This window comes from Petaurus breviceps, unplaced genomic scaffold (assembly GCF_028583685.1).
Source record: "Petaurus breviceps papuanus isolate PSGF00001 unplaced genomic scaffold, PetGlider_PUasm1.0 90701, whole genome shotgun sequence".
NCBI classification, from domain to species: Eukaryota; Metazoa; Chordata; class Mammalia; order Diprotodontia; family Petauridae; genus Petaurus; species Petaurus breviceps.
In genome coordinates, this window is record NW_027187316.1 from 8,609,023 (window position 1) to 8,629,654 (window position 20,632).

Here is a 20,632-nt window from a genome sequence, read left to right on the forward strand (position 1 = left end):
GCTTCAGAAATAAAGTTCCCTTCCCATTGAAGTAATCCTATAAACTGCTGATTATTGAGCAGTGGTTTTCCAAGCTATTATCCTGTCATCACTGTTCTCTCTTAGAAGCCTCAAGTGTGGCTGTCTGGGTCGATGGAAATAGAAGAAGTGTGAGAATCATATCTTTTTTTAAAAAATCTTCTATTTTTACATGATCATTCCCAGATGTGCCCCTCTTTTGTAGAGAGCCATCCCTTGTACAAGGAATTTTTTTTTTAAAGAAAAAAACAGAATTCACTTTCTTTTCATTTACTTTATTTCACTTTTCTTTCCATTTGTAATTGTGTGTTATTTTTCTAGTTCTGCTTACTTCACTTGTATCAGCATCTTCCCATGCTTCTCTGTAGTCTTCATAATTTATGGTCTCTTATGATACAAAAATGTTACATTCATTTTTCATAATGTGTTTAGCCATTCCCCAGTTAATAGGCATCTACTTTGCTTCTAGTTTGTTTTCTGCTCCCACAAAAAAAGTGCTGCTTTAAATACTTTGAAGCATTTGATCTCCTTAGGGTATAAGCCTAGCAATGGGTTCTTGTGGCCAAAGGGTATGGATGTTTTGTTCACTTTCTCACACAATTCTAAACCACTTCCTGGCATGAGCAGGTCACAGTTCCTCCTCATAAGGTGTTACGGTGCCTGTCCTTTTCATAGCTCTCCCAACATTGATCATTCTCATCTCTTGTCACTTTTGCCAACTTTCTGGGACAACCTTAGAATTGGTTTTGATTTGCATTTCTCCTATTAGTAATTTGGAGCAAAATTTTACATGATGGTTAGTAATTTGTCATTCTTTTGAATACTGTTTATTCATATTATTTGATCAAATTTGTCCTTGGAAGAATGGCTATTCTTCTTACATATTTGCATTTGTTCTCTTAATATCTCGGATATCAAACCCTTATTATTCATTTGTTGCAAATAGTTTTGTTTTTGTTTTTTCCTGGTCAACAGCTTGAGAAGGGAGATTATTTCAAATGACTGCATTTTTCTAGGGAGCTTAAATGAATGGTAGTGCTCTAGTCTCTCTACCTCACCCCTTATTTAAGTGGGAGATTATTTCCAACTATTTCTTTTTATCCCCTTACTGTTTTCCAGAGGCTTTCCCAGAAGTGGCAAGTCATCAACCAGAGGAGTTTACTGTGGTAAGAAACCTTTCTGGCCAAAGTTCAGTGGACAGGAACCCCTGCTTCCCTCGCTGGGATAGCCAGAACAATCACAGCTAACAGTGGAATTGGAACCATTCTTGGGGAATAATACAGTGTTTGCTCAGATGGCCCAGGTGGGAAGGAAAAGACCAATAGGCTGAAATTCTGATTAGACTCTCATAAGTGAATGGGATTTTGATGCCTTGGATAACTTTTCAGAGGCAACATGAAAGTCACAAAAGTGACCTTCAGAGTAGTGTGTCTAGTACTGGATCATTTGGAGCCCTATCCAGCTTTTGCTGTAATTAACAGAATTGAATGAAGTGATGAGTAACCACTCTGCAGTGGGGAGGGTCTGCTTTCCACCTGATTCCTAACCTTTCCCCACCCTAACAACTTCTCCAGTGTTATCTAACCCTTTGGCTCTCTCCAGCGGTGAAGAAGAAACTGCAGATGAAAATCCAGAGTCTCAAGAGATGTTGGAAGAACAACTAGTGAGGCTGCTTACTCGTGAAGTTATGGACCTGATCAGTAAGTAACATGTAAAAGAATAAAGTAAAAAGAATATTTTAGGGAAGACCTAATTCTTATGGTTAAGTGTTGGCATTTCAAAGTACAGATTTCCCATTACTTTTGCATTATTTCGGATGTAAATTATCTCGCCTGTTATCTCACAACCTCTTCACCCAGCTAGTCCTACTGGGTAGTTAGTATTAAGCACATACTCAGGAAGTGCTGGTTGATTTGAAATTAAAAGATTAGGGGGGGAGGGGGTTTTAGTGATCATCAGATCAGTAATGTATGTGATAAACTACTCTTATTCCACTGAAGACAGCATAAGAGATGAATAGAGCTGGAAGAGTTTGAATTTGCGTTAAACAATAGAGAGGAATTTGTCATGGTCAGGAAAACCTCAAGGACGTGAGCAAGGAAAATGGTATAATCTCTCTGGAAAATTTTTTTGAGTCGATTCCTACCTAAAAGGCAAGGAAAACTGAACTCTCTAGGTCATTCATTTTCAGAAGAGCCTTGAGATTTCCTCCAAAGCTTTAAATTTGGGAAGAGATATTGTAACACAGCCTTAAATTTATCAGGCCAGAAAATTGTTTACCAGTCACACCCATCAAAATTGATTTTACATTTAAACAATATACTGCATGCCCCTCTCCTGCCCTATGCCATAGTCTCACAGCAGCATTAGACAGGACCTTTTTTCTCCCAGAGGGGCTGTGCTTTTATGGTATAACCCCTTTTTCCTGTAATAACCCAGTTTTTCTCTACAGCCGTTTGCTGTGTTTCAAAGAAAGGTGCTGAACACAATACTACTACCAACACCGCCGCTGCTGCCGCCAATACCAACACCCCAGCTGATGGAGAGGGTGAGTGAGAAATTTATTTCTTAGCTCTTTCTTTTTGACCTTTATGCCATAGCAGTATCTATTAAGATTTGTGATGTCTTTCTAGCAACTTAATGGTAGGCTCTTATGTCATAGATCTGGCCACACATAAAGTTTTCCCAACATTTGAAGCTTACTGTTCAATACAGTTCTCTTCCACTAGAGAACAAACTGACATCTTTCAAAGGAATCTCCATCAAGCTCTTTCTTCTGACTCCAAATAGACTATGTTACAGCAGTTAGTGCTGTTGCCTGCTAGGGAAAGAAGGGGTGCTGTACCCAAGTCAGATTAGTGGTGGAGGATCCAGGCACACTTTAGATTGGTGTCTCTTAATTGTCTAGACATGCTTTTACCTACTGGTTTACTCTAGAACAAGATGTTAAAGGTGGAACTAATAACTGCTTTGCCTTTTGCTCAGATGAAGAGATGGTTTGCACAGAGGTGGCCCCCTCAGCCATGGCCGAGCTCACAGATCTGGGCAAATGTCTAATGAAGCATGAGGTAAGTGAATGACAGAAGTAATGGTAGTATGTTCTGTCTCATCATCATTCATTGTTCTTTTTACAAAATGAAATCAGTTCATGGGATTGCCCTACATATTCACTCCCATCTGTCAAAAAGCTTTCAAATCCTAATAGAACAGGAAAAGAAACAGAATTCCTCAGGAAAGCTTATTTGCTCTTTTTTCTTTCTTTAGGATGTGTGTACAGCATTGCTCATCACAGCCTTCACTTCCCTAGCCTGGAAGGACACCTTGTCTTGCCAGAGGACCACCACCCAGCTCTGCTGGCCTCTGCTTAAACAAGTAGAGTTCCCATCTCCTCACCCAGTTCTTCTAAAGAGAGGATTCTTTAGGAACAGAATCACCAAAGGATTATTGGTCAAAAGGAGGGTGGGCACTTAGCAAAGTTGAGTAGAAAGAGCACTGAGTTTACAGTCAGAATCCTAGATTCAAAGTTAGTTGATACCCATTTACTACCTACTTGAAGAAGTCAGTCTCTCTGGGCCTTTTTCCTTGTCTGTCAAATGATGATGTTGGACAAATTGGTCGCTTCTAAGTAATTTTCTTAGCATATGTGGGAAGTTTGAGGAGAAAAATTTGGTACTGACAAAGTTTGTTTCCTCAGGTACTCTCCGGAACACTCCTCTCTGATGCAGTAACATGGTTTTTCACCAGTGTGCTAAAAGGTTTGCAGATGCATGGGCAACATGATGGCTGTATGGCTGCACTTGTCCACTTGGCCTTCCAGATATATGAGGCATTGGTAGGTACACTAGAATTGGCCAATTTGTTCCTGGTGCCTCTCTAGTCATGCTTTAGATTCTTGGCATGTTGCCAGTTACTCTCCTCTTAGAAGCCCAGGGATGCCCAAACCTATCCTTCTCAGTAGATCTGACCCTCTTTCAGCGCCCCAGATACTTGGAGGTGAGAGCTGTGATGGAACAGATCCCAGAAATACAGAAGGAATCTCTGGACCAGTTTGACTGCAAGCTCCTAAACCCAACATTGCAGAAAATTACTGACAAGCGCAGAAAGGATCACTTCAAACGCCTCATTGCTGGCTGTATTGGGGTAGGCCTCAACTTGGAACCATCTTATTTATTATTGCCCTATGAATGGCACAGAATCTATTTCCTTTTCTTTCACCCTACTTGGTTCTTGAAACCATTAGGTATTAAGACACAGACATAAAAGGGCAGCTTTCAGCTAGTCTTAGCAAGGTATAGAGGAGTTGTCCATCACTAAACACAAAAGAATGGAGCTTTCCATTTCAGAGAAGGAAGGCCCCACTGCTCAGGTTTTCATCATAGCCTTGCTTGTTTCTTACAGAAACCTCTGGGAGAACAGTTCCGTAAGGAGGTTCACATTAAGAATCTTCCATCGCTCTTCAAAAAACCAAAGCCATTGCTGGAATGTGATGTGCTGGAAAGTGAGGACGGATGCTTGAGCACCATCTTTGAACCCTGATACGGCCTTCTGAACAATTTTCCTGGGCCTTCATTGTCATCTCTTCTCCTTCCCCCACATAGCTAACCTGTAGCTCTTTATCTCCACTGCCTCCTCTTCCAGTGCTGACCTGGAGAAAGAACCAGGCTTGGAGATGGAGAGCCAATGACTGGCTCCAAGAAGAGGCCAGAAACAATTACATTGTGTCATTTTCAAGGGAGTTAGGACTTTCGTTATTGTCTAGTTCTCCCAAGATGTCTCCTAACCCACTCAGAGTTTCATATCTGAGCATTTTCAAGAGAAGCCATGAACAGAACTATAGTTCCTTGTTGTCATTTTTCCCTTCTCCCTTTCCAGGTACCCTCCTTGTTGCATATGTAGAATATGGGATTGGGGTGTCTGTTTCATCCAAACTCAGCAAGTCCTAGCACTGCAGGCAGACTTCTTGGCAATCTCAACCCACATGCTGGGGGAAGGGGAGATGTAAAAGCAAGCCTATTTTGTTGCTGGATTGGGAGGATGGCAAATGAAGTATCTTAAACATGGCATCTTAAACGCTAAGGAGGTGTAGAGACTGTCTACAAGTGGCTATGGCCAAGAACACGATCCCTTCAGAGACTGGCCAAACCCAAATCCTCACCTTAGGGCCCCTTGGCTTCCCTGTGCCAGGGAAGCCTTCTCATCACTAATGAGAAGATGACATCTACTGCTCATTACTAATGACTCCTAGGTGTCATTCCCTCAGAGCAATAGCCACGATCCATTTCACTTGATACTCAGGTGCTTTATGGGCATCCAAGGTTATTGACAGAACTAGACAGCATCTACTCAGAGGAGCTAGCTTGGCCCTTGTGGCTTGGTTTCCATGTAGCTTAGTTCAGGTGCCTTTAATAATTATGTTCATGGCTTCTGAAGTTTCAACTCCCTATAGGACATCTTTCCTCATAAATACCACCAGTCATGGCTGAGAGAGCTGCCCATAGTTTCAGAAATCCATTCTAGGGTTATCGGGCCTCCTCTAAAAATCTAAACTTAAAATGAGCTGGACATATTTGGCAAGAGGATTCTATAGTTATGGACCCATAGGATAGAGAAAAAATGAGGGAAAGCTGGGAGAAAGGGTTTCCAATCCAGTGTATCTATCTGTATTGCATAGACTTCCTGTCCTCCACACACTCAAGTGTTCTGTTGTAGTATTTTTTAAAGTTTTCTGTTGACCACAAAGTCAGTTTTGGAATATACCTTCTATACTAGTTTTGACTACTGCCTCAGTGGAACGCTTTATACTGGTGTGTGGTTGGGGCCATGAAGGGAACGGTTGTATTTATTGTGTTGTGATATTTTTTAACATCTTGTGATTTCATGCTAGTTTTTTTTATTGTTTCTAGAACCTTTTTGTAGAAACATTAACTCTGAGGCACATTTCTGCATGTCAGTAAAAAAAAATCTGAGTTTGATACACAAGTTTAATATACAAACTGCCTTTCTCATAGTATATACTACTACACATGGCACCTCAAGGCTGTTCTTTATGTTGTTGTCCTCCCTCTAATTGAGCTTTTTCTTCTCCTTTCCCCCTGAGTTGGGAAACACACTCTATAAATCAGATACTATTGCAAACAGTATGCCAGATCTTTTCATTGCATAGCTGACACTGCAAAGGAGCAACCAGGAATGTCTCAGGTGGTCAGCAGTAAGAGCCCAACCCCACACCCAATAAGGTTCTCTTAGGAGTCTTTTAGGTAGCATGGAGTATCCCCACAAAAGGAACCATCTTGCCATCCTAGTGTTGTCTTCCACTAAGCCGCTGCAAGATAATTCAGTCCATCTGAACTGAATCCAGTTCATCCATGAAGCGCCGACATTTTCCCATTAGAACTTTTATGGCTTCACTCACCAGAACCTCAGGGGGCAAGACACCTGTTGATTCCACTGAAACTGTAATGTAAAAACATTCAAGAAATTAACAATGGGAGCAGCTAGGTAATGCAGTGAGTAGAGCACCAGCCCTGGAGTCAGGAGGACCTGAGTTCAAATCCAGTCTCACACACATTACACACACACATACAAACCTAGCCGTGTGACCTTGGGCAAGTCACTTAACCCCAATTTCCCTGCCCCCCAAAAAATGCATTCTAGGAATGCAAATAGAAAAAAAGAAAATATAGCATACAGCTTCAGGGTTAGGAAAAGAAAATCCTTTTCCCAGGGTATGGGGGTAGGTGTGTGGTTTTCAGTCTACTCCCATACTACTTTTACTTCCCATCCCCCCTAATACTCACATATGTAGTGATCCCGTACTCGGGCCAGCCTCACCAACTTCTTAAGGTTTTCATGCCGAAAGATCTCTCGGCTGAAGGTATCCAGACGGGGGTTGGCAACTGTGGCTACTTTTTTCCCTGATAAAATAAATCAGATTACTGGTTCTGTCAGAAGAGGCAAAATTGGTTTAATGAAGCACACTCTAAAGACTCTTAAACTGAATTATCTGTGGTCAGTATTTTGTAATCAGGATTCATAGATGTTCCAAAGCAGGGTGTATCTTGGAAGGTTTCTAAGACACAGGGATATGAGAAATCCTTTCTACAGCTACCTTTGACATCTTGCACCTGAATAACACCAGGTGAAAAGCATCGACTCAGCTCCTCAGCTGCTTCTCCCTCTACTGGCTGGAGTAGAGTGATATCTGGCAACAATCTGTAACTAGCAGTGGCTACAGGAGAAAATTTTGCATGGTCTTTGCCTGGAGAGGAAAGGAAAAGAAAAGATACTGTTAGTTATCAACCCCCTTATCCATGCTTTAAGCTATACCATGACACTACTAACATTTCCAACCCCAAAATTTTAGGACTTCTTCCCCGGCAAACCCCCCCCCCCCGCCCCCCCTGCCAAAAGACCTAATGTAGCTGGACTAGCACCCAACAATCCTTACCAATGCCTTTGACGCAATGCATGAGTAGATCAAGCTCTTGGCCTGGACGCAGCTGAGCTATAAGGATGTCATCATGCACAGGACGAATAGTGCCTTCTGGGAAAACATCAGCTTGGTTTCCCAGGGGTATCCATGTCATGTGTTTTGTGTATACTACAAGATGACGCAAAAAAAATGTCAGTTCCTGGTTAAGAATTGAAGATAAATTTGGAAGGGAAGGGTTACTTAGGGCCTAGATGGCCTCTATAGCCAGTTCTAGCTCTTAATTTATGGTCTAATAATAGTAGCAGACGCTCCTCTGGCTTCACCAAGCATTACTAGATTTACAGCTACAAAAGACAATACAGTTCAACCCTTCATTTTACAGATAAGAAGACTGGGGCTTAAAAACTAATTTATCTAAAATCATGTAAATAAGGGAGCTGGATTTGCACCTTTATTCCCTAATCCTATCACCACTCACCTTTGTGATTGAGATAAAGTTCATTGGGATCAGAGGAGTCTTTGGCAGCTTGAGGATTCCGGGTACACTTGACCTTCAGCTGAAATTGCAACGTGTCTATCTCGGTACCATCTTCATCACCTTGGTTCCGGTACTCAAAAAGCCGAGGATCAGCACGAATGGGAATAAGTCCCAAACGATGGGCCAGTATCTCATCCTGAACAATGGATGTGTTGTTGTACACGAAGACTTTTTCCACAGCCATAGTTGGAACCTGGATACAGAAAGGATCCTGAGAACTATATAACACAATAGATCTTCTCTTCTTCTCTACCTAGTAGGAAACATTTCCTATGTTTCTAGGATCTGACTACTTCAAAAAATAAAACAACAGAAAAGAACAAGCATAAACAACCCAGAAGGAAACGATAAAAGCTGCAAAAAAAGTGAGCCTAAGTAGGTCAATGTGGATGTGACAGGGTGGTTCCTTCCTTTCTGTTTCTCCTCCCTCCTCCCCCCTCTCCCCTCTCCACAATACACTGTCACCATCACCCCCTCCTGCAAGGGTAAGCACTACCTCAGCAAGTAAGATCCTTCGAAAAGCGTTGGCAATGGCAGCATCAATCCCAACCATATCAAATTCCAACGAGCTTTCATCCATGTGCACCACATCCACCCGGAATTCCTAAAAAGATGGGAGAGGTGGGGCCCATAGGCTCAGTTAGTAAAATCAGTTCAAAGTTCGCCCGCATTGCATTCCCTTCTAAGGCACTGGCTGGGTGTTCAGCTCATTCGGCTTCCGGGGCTCGCCTTCCAAAGTACGCCCCCAACTCTAAATCCCAGGATCAGGCATGGGATTGGAATGGTGAGGTCACAAATATGGAGAGACCCCTGCGTTCTCAGAGGCAGGGGGATAACCATAATGACCTTTCGAGGGAGGCCGTCCAGTCTGGGGAGAGGCTTAGGATAGGGTGGGCTTCCACTTAACACCTGTGCAGCTCCCCTCGACCTCGCGGGCCCCGTGCCACCCTCACCAGCTCCCCCACCAGCACCGGGCCTCCCCTCACCTTCTCAAAGCGGCTCTGGTCCCAAGTATCATCGTAACCGCAGTAATTTCCCGGAAAGTCAGTGGTATGAACCTAGGGCAAAGAGGTACACGTGAAACTACAGGCTGGGACCCTGCCCTCCGTACGGATCCCGGCCCCATCCGTCACTCGAGCCTTACGTTTCGGACCCCGAACTCCCCGAGCACCACGCGGCTCCGCATCTCCTCCACCGCTCCGGAGGCCGCCATCTTAGCACCACGTGACTGCCGTGCGCCCACAGCGCATGCGTATTAGCCTTCTCGCGTCGTCGCCGTGGCGACAAGCGAAGCCTAGGTCTCGCGAGACAGAATGGACCTGCTAGTTTCCACGTCTACAGCTTCCGGGTGGAGTCGCCTAAACATCCGGTCGTCTTCCTTTTGGAGCATCCAACAGTGGGGGGACGCCTGTCTCCCCCACCCCACCTGCAGTCCCTGGGGCTGGCTCTCCCCCACTCCTCCGCGCAGTAGTTGCGCGAGCCGGAGTGACAGGAACCTTCGAGGGACATGGCAAGCCCGGTGGCCCCGGCGGGAGGTACCCGGAATGGGTCCTCCCCTGAGTGGGGGGGCTTCGAGGAGAATATCCAGGTAATGTCCCTAGGACCCCACCCTACCCCAAGCCTCTCCCCAGACTGGCGGTCTGAAGGCCGGCAGGTCCCTCGCAAGGTCATTATGGTTATCCCCCTGCCTCTGAGAATGCATGGTTTCTCTCCATATTTGTGACCTCAACATCCCAATCCCATGCCTGATCCTGGGATTTAGAGTTGGGGGCGTTCTTTGGAAACCATTTAGTCCAGTGCCCTTGTTTTACAGAAGAGGAAACTGAGACCCCGAAAGGGAAAGCGACTTTCCCAAGGCCACAAAGGTAGTAAAAGCCGGGGAAATTCATCTCCACATCTAACCTGAATCTGCCCCTTAGGTAGCACCTTATTTTTTTCTTTCTCCAGGCTCCTGTGGAGCTGGAGACAAAGAGCATGTGACGAGTACCAATCAGCAGCATTGACTGAGTGCACATTGTATTGAGAGGGAGAGGAGAAGGAGCTGGTTGGCCTCAAGGGCCTCAAATTGGCCCACTAAGGAGGATTAATTCGCTCCTTCAACAAATTTTTATGGAGCCTTTATTATATAGGCGGGGATATTCAAAGAACTTCAAAATTCAGTACTTGCAGTTAAGGAACTGTGATAAATGTCATGGTAGAAGGAAAAACTGGCTCCATGAAAGATTCCAGCCAAAATAGAAAAGAAGCTTTATTTGGGATGAAAGACAAGGAAGCATATATGTACAAATTAAGTAAATATCAAGTAATTCCCAGAGGAAGTAAAGATTGGGGGGGGGGGGGTCTGGAGATCAGAAAGCATTTGATAAGAGAAAGCATTTAAACTGGACCTTGAAGGATATCAGCCAAGTGAAAGGGACAGCATTCCAGGCTAGAGAATACTTTGACATGGGTGGAAACATACAAAGAATGTATTCTGGAATCTCAGATTTGGTTGGAACTTGGACCACAGGGAACAACAGCAGAGCATTTGATCTGATAAGGAAGACTTTGCCTCTGTTGAGGAGGGGAGGTTCGGGGAGAAAATATTCCAGGGGAACTCATTCTCTGTGCTCATTGGAGAAAAAGAAATAGGAGTAAAGGACAAGAAATGAATTTGTCTGGCTAGAATGTAGAGCCTGAGAAGGGTCAAAATTTTACAGCAAATGCCTAGAGCTGGAAGAGTTAGGAAGATTCATTTAAGATAAAATGCTTATATGTACTATGCAAAATGCAAAGCACTACCCTGGGCATTAGGGACACAGGAAAATTATACAGTCCCTATCCTCACAAAAATTTCATTCTACTGGGTGGAGGGGAGGGGGGAATGAGGTTAAGAATAGATTTACAGGTTTTGTAAATAAAAAGTAATTCTAAGAGGAAGAGAACTAAGAGTTAAAGGGAGCAGAAAAAGAATCAAGGAAGTGGCACCTCACTTGAGCTTTGAAGGAAATTGGAGGTATAACAAGCTGGGGTTAAAGAAGGAGGGCTACCAAACATGAGGCACCATTGTGCAAAAGTTATAAAAGCAAGAGGTGGAATGCTGTGGAAATAGTTAACAGTCTAGTTTGTTGTTAAAAGAAATATGTGAGTGGGAATAATATGAAATAAGCCTGGAAAGGAGGGTGGAACCAGATTGTGGAGGGCTTGAAATTCCAGCTGGGTTTTCTGTACTATTTTTAGGGGCAATAGGACACTTTTGAAGCTCTGTGTGTGTGTATGTCTGTGTTGGTCTGTCTGTGTGCATGCATGCACACTTGTGTACACTCAGAGTCATAACTAGATCTACATTTTAGGAAAACCACCAAGTCTTAACAGCTGAGGGACAAAGCCCCTTCTTCACTCCACCCACAACCCCAGTCTTTTAGATAAGGGAAAGAGGAACAGTGTTAATGAGTTGAATGCACAGATCAGAAAGATCAGCTGCCTATTAAATATTTATTAAGCGTTTAGCACAGCATAGGAAGACAGTTCCTGTCCTCAAGGATCTAATAGAGAAAGACAGCACACAAAAGGAAACTGACAACAGGGAGAGGCACCTGAGGTGAATTTCCAAAGTAGTTAGTTGATGGAAAACACGCCTCTCACCCCTTTAAACAGAAGCCCCAGAGCCCTTGGCCCTGCCTTCCAATCATAGGTCAGAGGGGTGGAGAGTGCTGATGAGATGTGAGTGCCGATGAGATGTGAGTGCCAGGCAAATTCACTCGGGTTCCTTTGACCTGACAGGGTGGAGGCTCAGCAGTCATTGACATGGAAAACATGGACGACACATCAGGATCTAGCTTTGAAGATATGGGGGAGCTTCACCAGCGGCTCCGTGAAGAAGAGGTGGATGCTGATGCAGCTGCTGCCGAGGAGGAGGATGGAGAATTCCTGGGAATGAAGGGTTTCAAGGGCCAGCTGAGTCGACAGGTGGCTGATCAGGTAAGCAATACTGAGCTTCTAGTAAGCCAAGGAAAAGCAGGGTTCTGTCCGAGCTATTCTGTTTGTATCCCCATCTTCAAGCAGGATGTATTCTGCCAGACAGACAGGAATCTCCTCTATTCTGAAAGATATCTGCAACTTTTTCCATGGAGAAAAAGACAACAGCCTAGAGCTAGTTTCTAGAAACCAGAATAGGATCTCAGTGGGTCACCTTCTTTATCACTTTTTCTCAGATGTGGCAGGCGGGGAAGAGACAGGCCTCCAAGGCCTTCAGCCTCTATGCTAATATCGACATCCTCAGGCCTTACTTTGATGTGGAGCCTGCCCAAGTTCGAAGCCGGTAAGAGTTTTCTTCTTCCCAGCCTAGCTGCTGTCCCTGGCCAGAGCCACATCGCAGCCATGCTAGACCCCCATATGAACTCCCCTTGGGTAGCCCTGGGGGGCCTTTCATTGTACAGGCCTGGGGCCAGTAGTAGAACCCTCATCTCAGGGCCAGGCTCCTGTGCTGGTCACGGTCCACGTGTTTATTCACAAAAACACACAGGTTCTAAGAGGGGAGAGATGGGGTGTTTGCCTATATCTCTCCTCGTTCTTCCTCCCTTTCTATCATAGTCGTTAATGTGCTCAGCCTTTCTCTTAGCCCCCTAAGATTTGGGGTAAGTCATGTTACTTCTCTGAGCCTCAGTTTCCTAATTGGCAAAATAGGGATAATACTTGCAATGCCTACTTGTAGGATTGTCTGTTGTGTTTTATAAACTTTAATCATGACATAAAGGTATGACTGTAATCTTGAACAAGTCCTTTAGACTCTCAAGCCTTTTAATTCACCCATAAAATGAAAGCATTGAGCTAAATTCTACCCTCAAAAGGTTAGACTCAAAATCTAAATCTAGTAATCCTAGCAAGGATGGGGAACCTGCAGCCTCAAGGCCATATGTGGCCCTTTAGGTCCTCAAGTGCAGCCCTTTGACTGAATCCAAACTTCACAGAACAGATTGTTCTATACAAAGAGGCACACTTGAGGACCTAGAGGACCACGTATGGCCTTGAGGCTGAAGGTTTCCCATTCCTACTTTAGGGGAAAGCATTTTTCAGTAACATTAGACACTCCCTACCCCCAATAAAATAAGCACACTTTTATGCAGTCCACAATCTCCCAGTCACCCAGCTAGGCCTCTCCAAAATCTCCTTATTTCCCACTGACCCAATCATCCTCAAAAAATTTCCCCTTCTGATGACAGCACATAGTAGAAGAAAGAGATCCCTCCCAGAAAAGTTACCCCCAACCCTGCCCTACTCTCATACCTTCTATCTTATAGGCTCCTGGAATCCATGATCCCTGTCAAGATGGTCAACTTTCCCCAGGTAAATAATAAATGATCCCTTTTGTCACTCATGTCCAAAGAAATGTTCCCAAGTAGAAAATGTTAGCCCAGGAAGGAGCAGTGATTCAATGGGCAAAGCCATTGAAAGGTGGCCCAGGACTCAGGGGAAATGGCTCCAAGAAAAAGGTTAAGGGTCTGAGAGGGTGGAGGCAGAAGGGAAGCAGTCATTCAGACATCCCCAGCTGAGCTGGTGTCTCCACAGAAAATTGCTGGCGAACTCTACGGGCCTCTCATGCTGGTGTTCACCCTGGTTGCCATTCTCCTCCATGGGATGAAGACATCTGATACCATTATTGTAAGCAGATGAGGGGGCGGAGGCTAATAGGAGGTCTCCAGAGTTGTCCTGTTGAACTCTAGGGCCTGTACTTGGGTATCATAGATGAAGTAGGAACACTGGGACAGAGGGTTAATGGCGGCTTCAGGAGAGCTGACTGAATGGGACTCAGACTTTTGAGGGAAAGGGTGAGGGAGGTGGGAGTGTGTGGTTAAATCAGTTGTCCTCTTCTTTCCCTACCCCAGCGGGAAGGTACCCTGATGGGCACTGCCATTGGCACCTGCTTTGGCTACTGGTTGGGCGTCTCATCCTTCATTTACTTCTTGGCTTACCTGTGCAATGCCCAGATCACCATGCTCCAGATGCTGGCACTGCTGGTAAGAGGGCCCATGGGGGGGCAGGGCGGCACCAGACAGAGCAGCCTCTCTAGCACCCCCTTAGCCAGCTCCAAGGTGGAATTGGGAGGTTCCCTGGGCCTGCCACCAAATGCCATCTCCTCCTCATCCCTCAGGGCTATGGACTCTTTGGACATTGCATTGTTCTCTTGGTCACCTACAACATCCATCTCCATGCCCTCTTCTATCTCTTCTGGCTGTTGGTGGGTGGGCTGTCGACCCTTCGCATGGTGAGTTTGAGAAGAAGCCCAAGCATGGACACAACTCTTAAGTGTGGCTCATGAGTGGGTGGGTTCTCCGCCCGGCCCCAGGTGTCCTTCCTGCCCAGTGTTTGTCCCAGGAGGGGCAGGGTTCATCTGAACTGTAACATCCTTTCTGGCCCCAGGTGGCGGTGCTAGTGTCACGGACAGTGGGGCCCACCCAGCGCCTGCTTCTCTGTGGGACCCTGGCTACCCTGCACATGCTCTTCTTACTCTATTTGCACTTCGCCTACCACAAAGTTGTGGAGGGTGAGTCATGGGGGAAGGGGGGCGGTTATCAACTGCTTTTTCTAGTTTGACTCCAGGACAGTCCCTGCCCTAACTCCATCTCCTCCCCTTATGCTCCTCCTTCACATCTTGAGGCTGTCTCTGGAAGAACTCTCGGAACAATCAGTAGGCATTTATTAAGCACTTACTGTGTGCCAAGCAACAAAGCGGGAAGGAGACCTTCTCTCTCAAGGAGCTGCCACCCAGTGTCAAGGATCACCATCATCTCTCTAGGCTAGGTTCGGTGCAGTGCTGCCCCAGTGCAGGAGACGTTAATAAATCTCCTAGAGGGTTCAAGTACACTGTAATTTAAAAAAAAAAGATTCCCCAGGGCTCCCAGTGTCTTCAGGGTCCAGGGAGAGTGCTTATGGCGGGGTGTACTTCAGTACACAGTTCCCTGCCTCTTCCCAGTGTTCACCTCCTTTCTTCCTTCTCTCAGGGATCCTGGATACACTTGAGGGGCCCAACATCCCCCCCATCCAGAGAGTCCCCAGGGACATTCCTGTTGCTGGGCTTCCTGTCGCCGTGCTCAATGCCACAGCCAAAGCTGTTGCCCTGACTCTGCAGCCACACTGACCCCATCCTGGTCCTCTCCGATACCCCCTTCACTCAAGTTCTGCTTTATGATCCCCACAGCATCGTGGGGAAGAGGATTAAAGGACAGTGTTGGTGACCTGTGTCTTTTTGATGGGGGCTGGGGCTTCTTTGGAGCTGTTGGTTCACCCACAAATATTCCTGAATCTCTTCTCAGCTTCTGAAGAGTATGTAGCCCGGCACTCTTTGCCCAGGATCAGGGCAGAAAGTATGTCGGGCCCTCTGGGTCCCCCTCACCATCTCTCCCCCTTTTCATTCTCTCTGTACCATCTTGCTAATTATAGACTTGGTAATTAAAAGATTAATTGGGATCTGGAAGTTCAGCTACTATTCCAATGGCCCACCCTGCCATCTCCACCTTCTGCTGGTAGTGGTTATAAAATATCCCCGTCTTTTCAGCCAGGCATATTAATTTTTATGGTGGGGAGCTGGGGTGCAGTGCCTAGGGAACAGTGAGTAAATGTGTAAACTCACTGGAGTCAGAAGGCTGAGTAGCAACAGCAGGGTAGAAAGACAAAGTTCAGCTAGTTGGACCAATAGGCCCAAAGCAGGATGGCAATGCCTTACACACTTGACACTGGCAGAATTTTCCAGAACAAGTTATGTTTCCTGTGCATACAGCATGGAAGTGGATCTAACCTTTCCCAACATGTGCATGCAGAGACACCCAGGCTTTCACTTTGCAGCCCACCAAGCCCAGACTCTAAATCTGCATCATTATTAGAAAACCTACTGCATTTGGGCAGTCTATAGATAATTTTTGCTAGAACTCTAACATTTACCCTTAATAGCCTAAAACTGCACCAAGACAATTTCTATATGGTTAAAGGGCAGTGGGTACTAGGTGCAGGATTGAAACAATTGAAGTTACTGTGGTAGTTGAAGAGGGGAGAAACTCAGGTGTGGGGGATTTTTGGTTTTCCCTGAGTATAAGCTAGACTTTTTCTGCATTCTCCAGCCCAAAACCATTGGGAGATGGGATCCAAAACACATTTAAACTTGAAGGTGGCCCTGGGTGGAGAAGACAATAATTTCTACATTGCTGAGATTTTTGAGTGAGCAATCTTATGTTCTGCTCTACAGTCCTTCTTTAGCCTCTTCAATCCTAACTCATGTTCAGAAATAGATGCCATACTCACTCTGGGCTTCACATTTACTGTTAGGGAAGCCAGCCAGAAAGGATTCCCTCTCTGGGTTTCCCCACCTCTGCATTTTTCCTGGGGAATAATGGTAACAGTTGACACTTGCTTCCAGTTGCGACCATTATGTTTGAGCCCCACGACCACAGTTAGTAAAAGATACATGGTAAACCCTATGGTACAGATGAAATCAGTGAGAGGATATAGGAAAGGGAATATGCATTTATTTAGTTCATACTAAGCGTGGGGCACTATGCTAAGTACAAGTGTTATCTCATTTAATTCTCTTAACCTCCGTTTTACACCTGGGAAAACAGAGGTGACTTGCCCTGGGTTACATAGCTAGTGTCTCGAGGCCGAATTTTAACTCAGGGTTGCTGATTCTAGGCCCAGAGCTCTATCTACTGTGTCACTACTGCTTCCAGGGTCTCCACCTATGCTTTTTGGTGTAACGAATAGAATTTAGGGCCTGGAGTCGGGAAGACTCCTTCCTGATTTCAAGTCTGGGCTCACACACGCATGAGTTTGTGACCCTGAGCAAGTCACTTAACCCTATTTGCCTCAGTCTCCTCATCTGTAAAATGAGCTGGAGAAGGAAATGGCAAACCACCCCGGTATCTTTGCCAAGAAAACCCCAAATGAGGTTATGAATAGTGGCCACGATTGAACAACACCTGCTGCCTGGGTATTGGGGTACTTGGGTTTCTCTAGTTTGCCTTTAATACTTCCCTTAGCCCCATGGTTTCACTTGGGTTTTCCGCCAAGCTCAGAACCAGAAGGGCCTTGAGGGGGGCGGTGCTCTGTAGCAAACGCCCGACCAGCCAGGGAAGGAGGACACGTCGCCCCCCATCCCCACCCCCGCCTGGCACAGGTCTGCAGCACAAAGTCAGCGCGGCGTACTGGGTAATCCGAGGAGGCCCAAGGAATCCCCACGCACTAGGCGCTGCTCGTCACTGCGGTTGGGACGGAAAAAGGGCGGGGCAAAGAGCCGCGATGCTGGGGAGGAGGAGTCAAGGAAAGGCGGGGACGAATTAAAGGGCCTGGGGAAGGATGGCGGGGTCGGGAAACCCGAGCGTGCCAAACCACTAGGGGGGTAGGCATGGGGCTCGGGGCTGGAGATGTGTGTTGCAGACCCTTGGGCCGCCTCCACACATACACACAGGCCTCGCCCCCATCGTGGTCCTCCCCGAGCCTCCGTCCAGTCCAGGTCAGCGCCCCTCGGTGACCCTAGTTCTGTCCGAGGGGAGCGGACTCTGCTAGCAATCTCACCTCCCAGCTTCAGCCCCGCGATCCCCGGAGAGGAGGAGACGGGGTGCCCTGCCCATGCCCGCTGCCCCCGCTCCTGAGTCCCTCTCTCCTGGATGGACTGACAGGGGCCTTTCCCAAACCCCTTCCTCGGCGGGCTCCTGCTAAACTGCCGGCGGGTCAGTGGAGCGAGCTTTGGATTGGGAGAGGGCGGGGCGAGAAGCCGTGACGCGGCCGTTGCCGTGGAAACCGGCCGCCCTCCTCAGCAAAGCCGCCGGAGCCCCAGGCCGGAGCCCCAGCCGAGCCCCAACCGCATCCCTCCGCAGCGGTGCCCTGCGGACACGGCCCCAGAGGCGGTAACCAGCGTTCGCCCGGCCCAAGGGAGGCAGGGAAGGAAGGCTTCGAGGAGGGGGAGCAGGTGGAGGAGGAAGCCCCGGGGCACGTGCTCCGTCCGGGCCGGGCCCGCCTGGGTCCGGGGCCACGCGCCATGAGCCGAGGCCCCGGAGCCGGCGCCACCGTCGCCCGCTGCGCGGGGCCCGGGGCTCAGGGCTCCCAGGGCGCCTGTGCCGGGACCCCGCCCGCACGAGCCAGGCCGCAGCGCCGTCTCTAGCCGGGCAGCGGAGCCCCGGGCGGGGGCCAGCAGTCACGGAGCGCACGGCCCGCCGCGCGCCCGCGCGCACACCCGGGTGCCCGGCTCCTCGCCCCCGGCGTCTCTCGCGGCCCGGCCCCGCGGCGGTGACGATGCTGCCCAGCTCCATCCAGATCTCCGGGGAGCCGCTGTCGAGCGCCGAGGTGCGGGACATCTGCCGCGGCCTGCGGGACAACGCCGTGCGCCTGCTGTCCCTTCGCGGCTGCCGCCTCTGCGACCGCGACTTCGCCCGTATCTGCCGCGCCCTGGCCGGAGCCTCGTCCTTGGCGCAGCTGAACCTCAACCTGGGCGTCGTGTCCAGCCCCGGGCGCGTCAAGCAACTGGCCGAAGCCCTGAGGGTCAACCGCTCCGTCCAGTCCCTCTTGTGAGTCCCCAGGGGCGGGCTGGGGAAGGGCATGGGTGGGCAGGGGGCCACACCCCGGAACCTCTCCCCGTCTTCTGTGAGTCATTCCCCCCATTTGTACTCGCAGGCACCGCCCGATTTAAGGCACACAGGTTCACCCTTCCTTGGCCGAGACCCGACTAACCTGACCCCCTCCCCACTCACAGGAGGATCCCCAAACTTCACCTTCCTACACCCTGTCAGTTCTTTTCCCCCTTATCTTCATTCCCTCCCAGAGACACTCTCTAATCTTCCCTTCCTCCCTGCTACGCTGTTATTCTGACTCTCCCATTTAATAATACCTTTGTGACCTTGGGCAATTCACTTAGTTTCCTCATTTATAAAATGAGGGAGACCTAGATGGGTCCCTTAGGGTCTTTTCTAGCTAAGAATCTTATGAACTGTGGAAATTCATCCCCGCCCTGACTTCCTGAATATCTACATCATCCCCCCCCCAGAGTGGAATGCCTCTCTGAAATGATCTCTCAGTAATTTTCCATTAGAAATCAAAATCTGCCCCATCTACCCATCTAATTGACCTCTTTTGTTCCGTTTTAGAACCAGGATACCCCCTTGCAATTACTAGCCTCCTTTCTTAGGGTAGATTTTCCCTAACTTCCCACTCAAGATCTAATTAATATTCCCTGTAACTTCATTTCAAACCCCTCACCTCTTCTAAGCTTTAACACCTCCTAATGTTCTTCCAGAGATGAAAACCTAATTTCCCCACCCTGAATATTCATTAAGTAGCCCCTCTTCCCATGCAGGATGCTCACCCAAATCCCTATGCCCTAAATTCTAACCAGATACCCCTAAACTCCCTACCTAGGATGGCCCTGGCTTTATACTCTCTCTCTCTCTCTCTCTCCCCCCCCCCCACAGGCCCAGAGTCTTCCACTCTTCTTCCACCAATCCCTCAATCCTCTCAGACTGATCTTTCTCCCAAAACTTGATCCTTCCACAGCCCTACCCCTTGCCACATAAAGACCTGAACCCACTTTCACTTTGACCTTGGAGTTCTCCTGTCTCCCAGGCCCCTCTGTGATACTTTGGCTAGCTGTGTGTGATTTCCTTCCAAAACCCCCACCTGCACCCCCATTTATAGAGAACCCTCACCCTAGGGTACAAAAGCAAGACAACTCTTCATGTAGAGAGGCTGGTACCTGATGATAGCAATGACCACCACCCCACTGTTCTCCCCACTCCCAGCCTTCATGGGAGCCCCCTGACAGATGCTGGACTGGCCCTGCTCAACCCTGCCCTGGCTCTGCACCCTGCCCTTGTGGCCCTAGACTTAGGTGACTGCATGCTGGGGGATGAAGCCATCAACCTCATCTGTGGTCTCCTGCCCCCTGATGGGGCTAAGTCAGGTGAGCAGGGCAGTGCCGAGGGTCATGACCAAAGGGGCCAGGGAATTAGGTGGGCCTGGCCCAGGCTGGGCCTCTGTTTGCTTCTCCCAAGGCTGTCTTGGTTCCTTTTACAGCAGTTTTATCAGTCCCCCTTCTGAGGGTGGGAGGTTTACCCTGCTTAGGGGATGGAGTACAGATTACAGAGCCTTACTCATTTAGGGGATGAACTGTCTGAAGTCACTCTAGGCCCCCTGAGGGGACTGGATTCTTGGAAATGCCCTAAGTAGAACAGTTATGAACTAAGGGGGTAAAGAATGAATGGGGATCACAAACCCCCTAAGCTTTGAGCTGGCCCCAAATCCTGGTAGAAGTTGGCCTGGGTTTTTGGAGGGGTGGGAGAGGAGGAAATGAAGTGAGATCACACATGTAGATGAGTAGCAGGGGCTTTCATCAGGTCTCTGACTGCAGCCTGGTGTCACAAACCTCAGCACCACCCACTTCTCCCTCCCACCAGGCCTTAAGGAACTGACCCTGAGTGCCAACCCTGGAATCACCCCCAAGGGCTGGAGTAGACTTGCCATCGCTGTGGCTCACAGCTCCCAGGTCCGAGTCCTCAATCTGGACTACAACCCCCTGGGTGAGGCACAAGAAAACCCCTTGCCCCCAAAAGGGACTTGGAATGCAAAGTGTGAGAATGGGGGTGGGGGGGATACTGCTTCTCAATCGCCTGATCAACCTCAAGGGA

At 47.9% G+C, this 20,632-nt stretch overlaps 4 protein-coding genes across 9 annotated transcripts in view; 3 read left to right on the top strand and 1 right to left on the bottom strand.

Moving 5' to 3' along the window:
* XPO5 (exportin 5) overlaps nucleotides 1-4,849 on the top strand; it is a 56,697-nt gene extending 51,848 nt beyond the window's left edge. For both annotated transcript variants that reach the window (XM_069065885.1, XM_069065886.1), the window contains 8 exons: nucleotides 1,138-1,184; nucleotides 1,621-1,718; nucleotides 2,471-2,566; nucleotides 3,004-3,086; nucleotides 3,283-3,390; nucleotides 3,713-3,850; nucleotides 3,994-4,158; nucleotides 4,417-4,849. In XM_069065885.1, the coding sequence (XP_068921986.1) occupies nucleotides 1,138-1,184; nucleotides 1,621-1,718; nucleotides 2,471-2,566; nucleotides 3,004-3,086; nucleotides 3,283-3,390; nucleotides 3,713-3,850; nucleotides 3,994-4,158; nucleotides 4,417-4,554 (873 nt within the window). In that variant the 3' untranslated portion in view covers nucleotides 4,555-4,849. The remainder of the gene's footprint in view (nucleotides 1-1,137; nucleotides 1,185-1,620; nucleotides 1,719-2,470; nucleotides 2,567-3,003; nucleotides 3,087-3,282; nucleotides 3,391-3,712; nucleotides 3,851-3,993; nucleotides 4,159-4,416) is intronic.
* Nucleotides 4,850-5,891: 1,042 nt separating this feature from the next.
* On the bottom strand, nucleotides 5,892-9,261 carry POLR1C (RNA polymerase I and III subunit C). The gene is made up of 8 exons (XM_069065898.1): nucleotides 9,133-9,261; nucleotides 8,975-9,046; nucleotides 8,485-8,592; nucleotides 7,929-8,181; nucleotides 7,466-7,618; nucleotides 7,127-7,276; nucleotides 6,816-6,932; nucleotides 5,892-6,471 (listed from the first exon to the last, which is right to left on the bottom strand). The coding sequence occupies exons 1-8, from the start codon at nucleotides 9,199-9,201 to the stop codon at nucleotides 6,353-6,355; spliced, it is 1,041 nt and encodes a 346-aa protein (XP_068921999.1). The 5' UTR covers nucleotides 9,202-9,261; the 3' UTR covers nucleotides 5,892-6,352.
* A 66-nt stretch (nucleotides 9,262-9,327) lies between these two features.
* On the top strand, nucleotides 9,328-15,202 carry YIPF3 (Yip1 domain family member 3). Of its 4 annotated transcripts, XM_069065899.1 has the most exons (9): nucleotides 9,328-9,576; nucleotides 11,751-11,948; nucleotides 12,182-12,288; nucleotides 13,268-13,313; nucleotides 13,536-13,628; nucleotides 13,853-13,984; nucleotides 14,119-14,232; nucleotides 14,388-14,511; nucleotides 14,969-15,202. In XM_069065899.1, the coding sequence occupies exons 1-9, from the start codon at nucleotides 9,496-9,498 to the stop codon at nucleotides 15,103-15,105; spliced, it is 1,032 nt and encodes a 343-aa protein (XP_068922000.1). In that variant the 5' UTR covers nucleotides 9,328-9,495; the 3' UTR covers nucleotides 15,106-15,202. The 4 variants fall into 4 exon arrangements, with proteins under 4 accessions (XP_068922000.1, XP_068922004.1, XP_068922003.1 ...); XM_069065903.1 differs by lacking the exon at nucleotides 14,388-14,511; XM_069065902.1 differs by lacking the exon at nucleotides 14,119-14,232.
* A 2,968-nt stretch (nucleotides 15,203-18,170) lies between these two features.
* The window catches only part of LRRC73 (leucine rich repeat containing 73), a 4,157-nt gene continuing 1,695 nt past the window's right edge, over nucleotides 18,171-20,632 (top strand). Inside the window, exons 1-3 of one of the 2 annotated variants that reach the window (XM_069065922.1) lie at nucleotides 18,176-18,520; nucleotides 19,748-19,908; nucleotides 20,402-20,524. In XM_069065922.1, coding sequence (XP_068922023.1) covers nucleotides 18,249-18,520; nucleotides 19,748-19,908; nucleotides 20,402-20,524 — 556 coding nt within the window. In that variant the 5' untranslated portion in view covers nucleotides 18,176-18,248. Of the gene's footprint in view, nucleotides 18,521-19,747; nucleotides 19,909-20,401; nucleotides 20,525-20,632 lie in introns of both variants that reach the window. The other variant, XM_069065923.1, reaches the window with a different exon arrangement.

Excerpts from the sequence above, each read along its gene's own strand:
- POLR1C (XM_069065898.1), bottom strand. The coding sequence starts at position 9,201 with ATGGCGGCCTCCGGAGCGGTGGAGGAGATGCGGAGCCGCGTGGTGCTC. Across the intron at positions 8,593-8,974 it reads ACCAGAGCCGCTTTGAGAAG|GAATTCCGGGTGGATGTGGT; the intron begins GTGAGGGGAGGC and ends CCATCTTTTTAG. Across the intron at positions 8,182-8,484 it reads GAAGGATCTTACTTGCTGAG|GTTCCAACTATGGCTGTGGA; the intron begins GTAGTGCTTACC and ends TTCTGTATCCAG.
- YIPF3 (XM_069065899.1), top strand. The coding sequence starts at position 9,496 with ATGGCAAGCCCGGTGGCCCCGGCGGGAGGTACCCGGAATGGGTCCTCC. Across the intron at positions 13,985-14,118 it reads TCCAGATGCTGGCACTGCTG|GGCTATGGACTCTTTGGACA; the intron begins GTAAGAGGGCCC and ends CTCATCCCTCAG. Across the intron at positions 14,233-14,387 it reads GGCTGTCGACCCTTCGCATG|GTGGCGGTGCTAGTGTCACG; the intron begins GTGAGTTTGAGA and ends TTCTGGCCCCAG.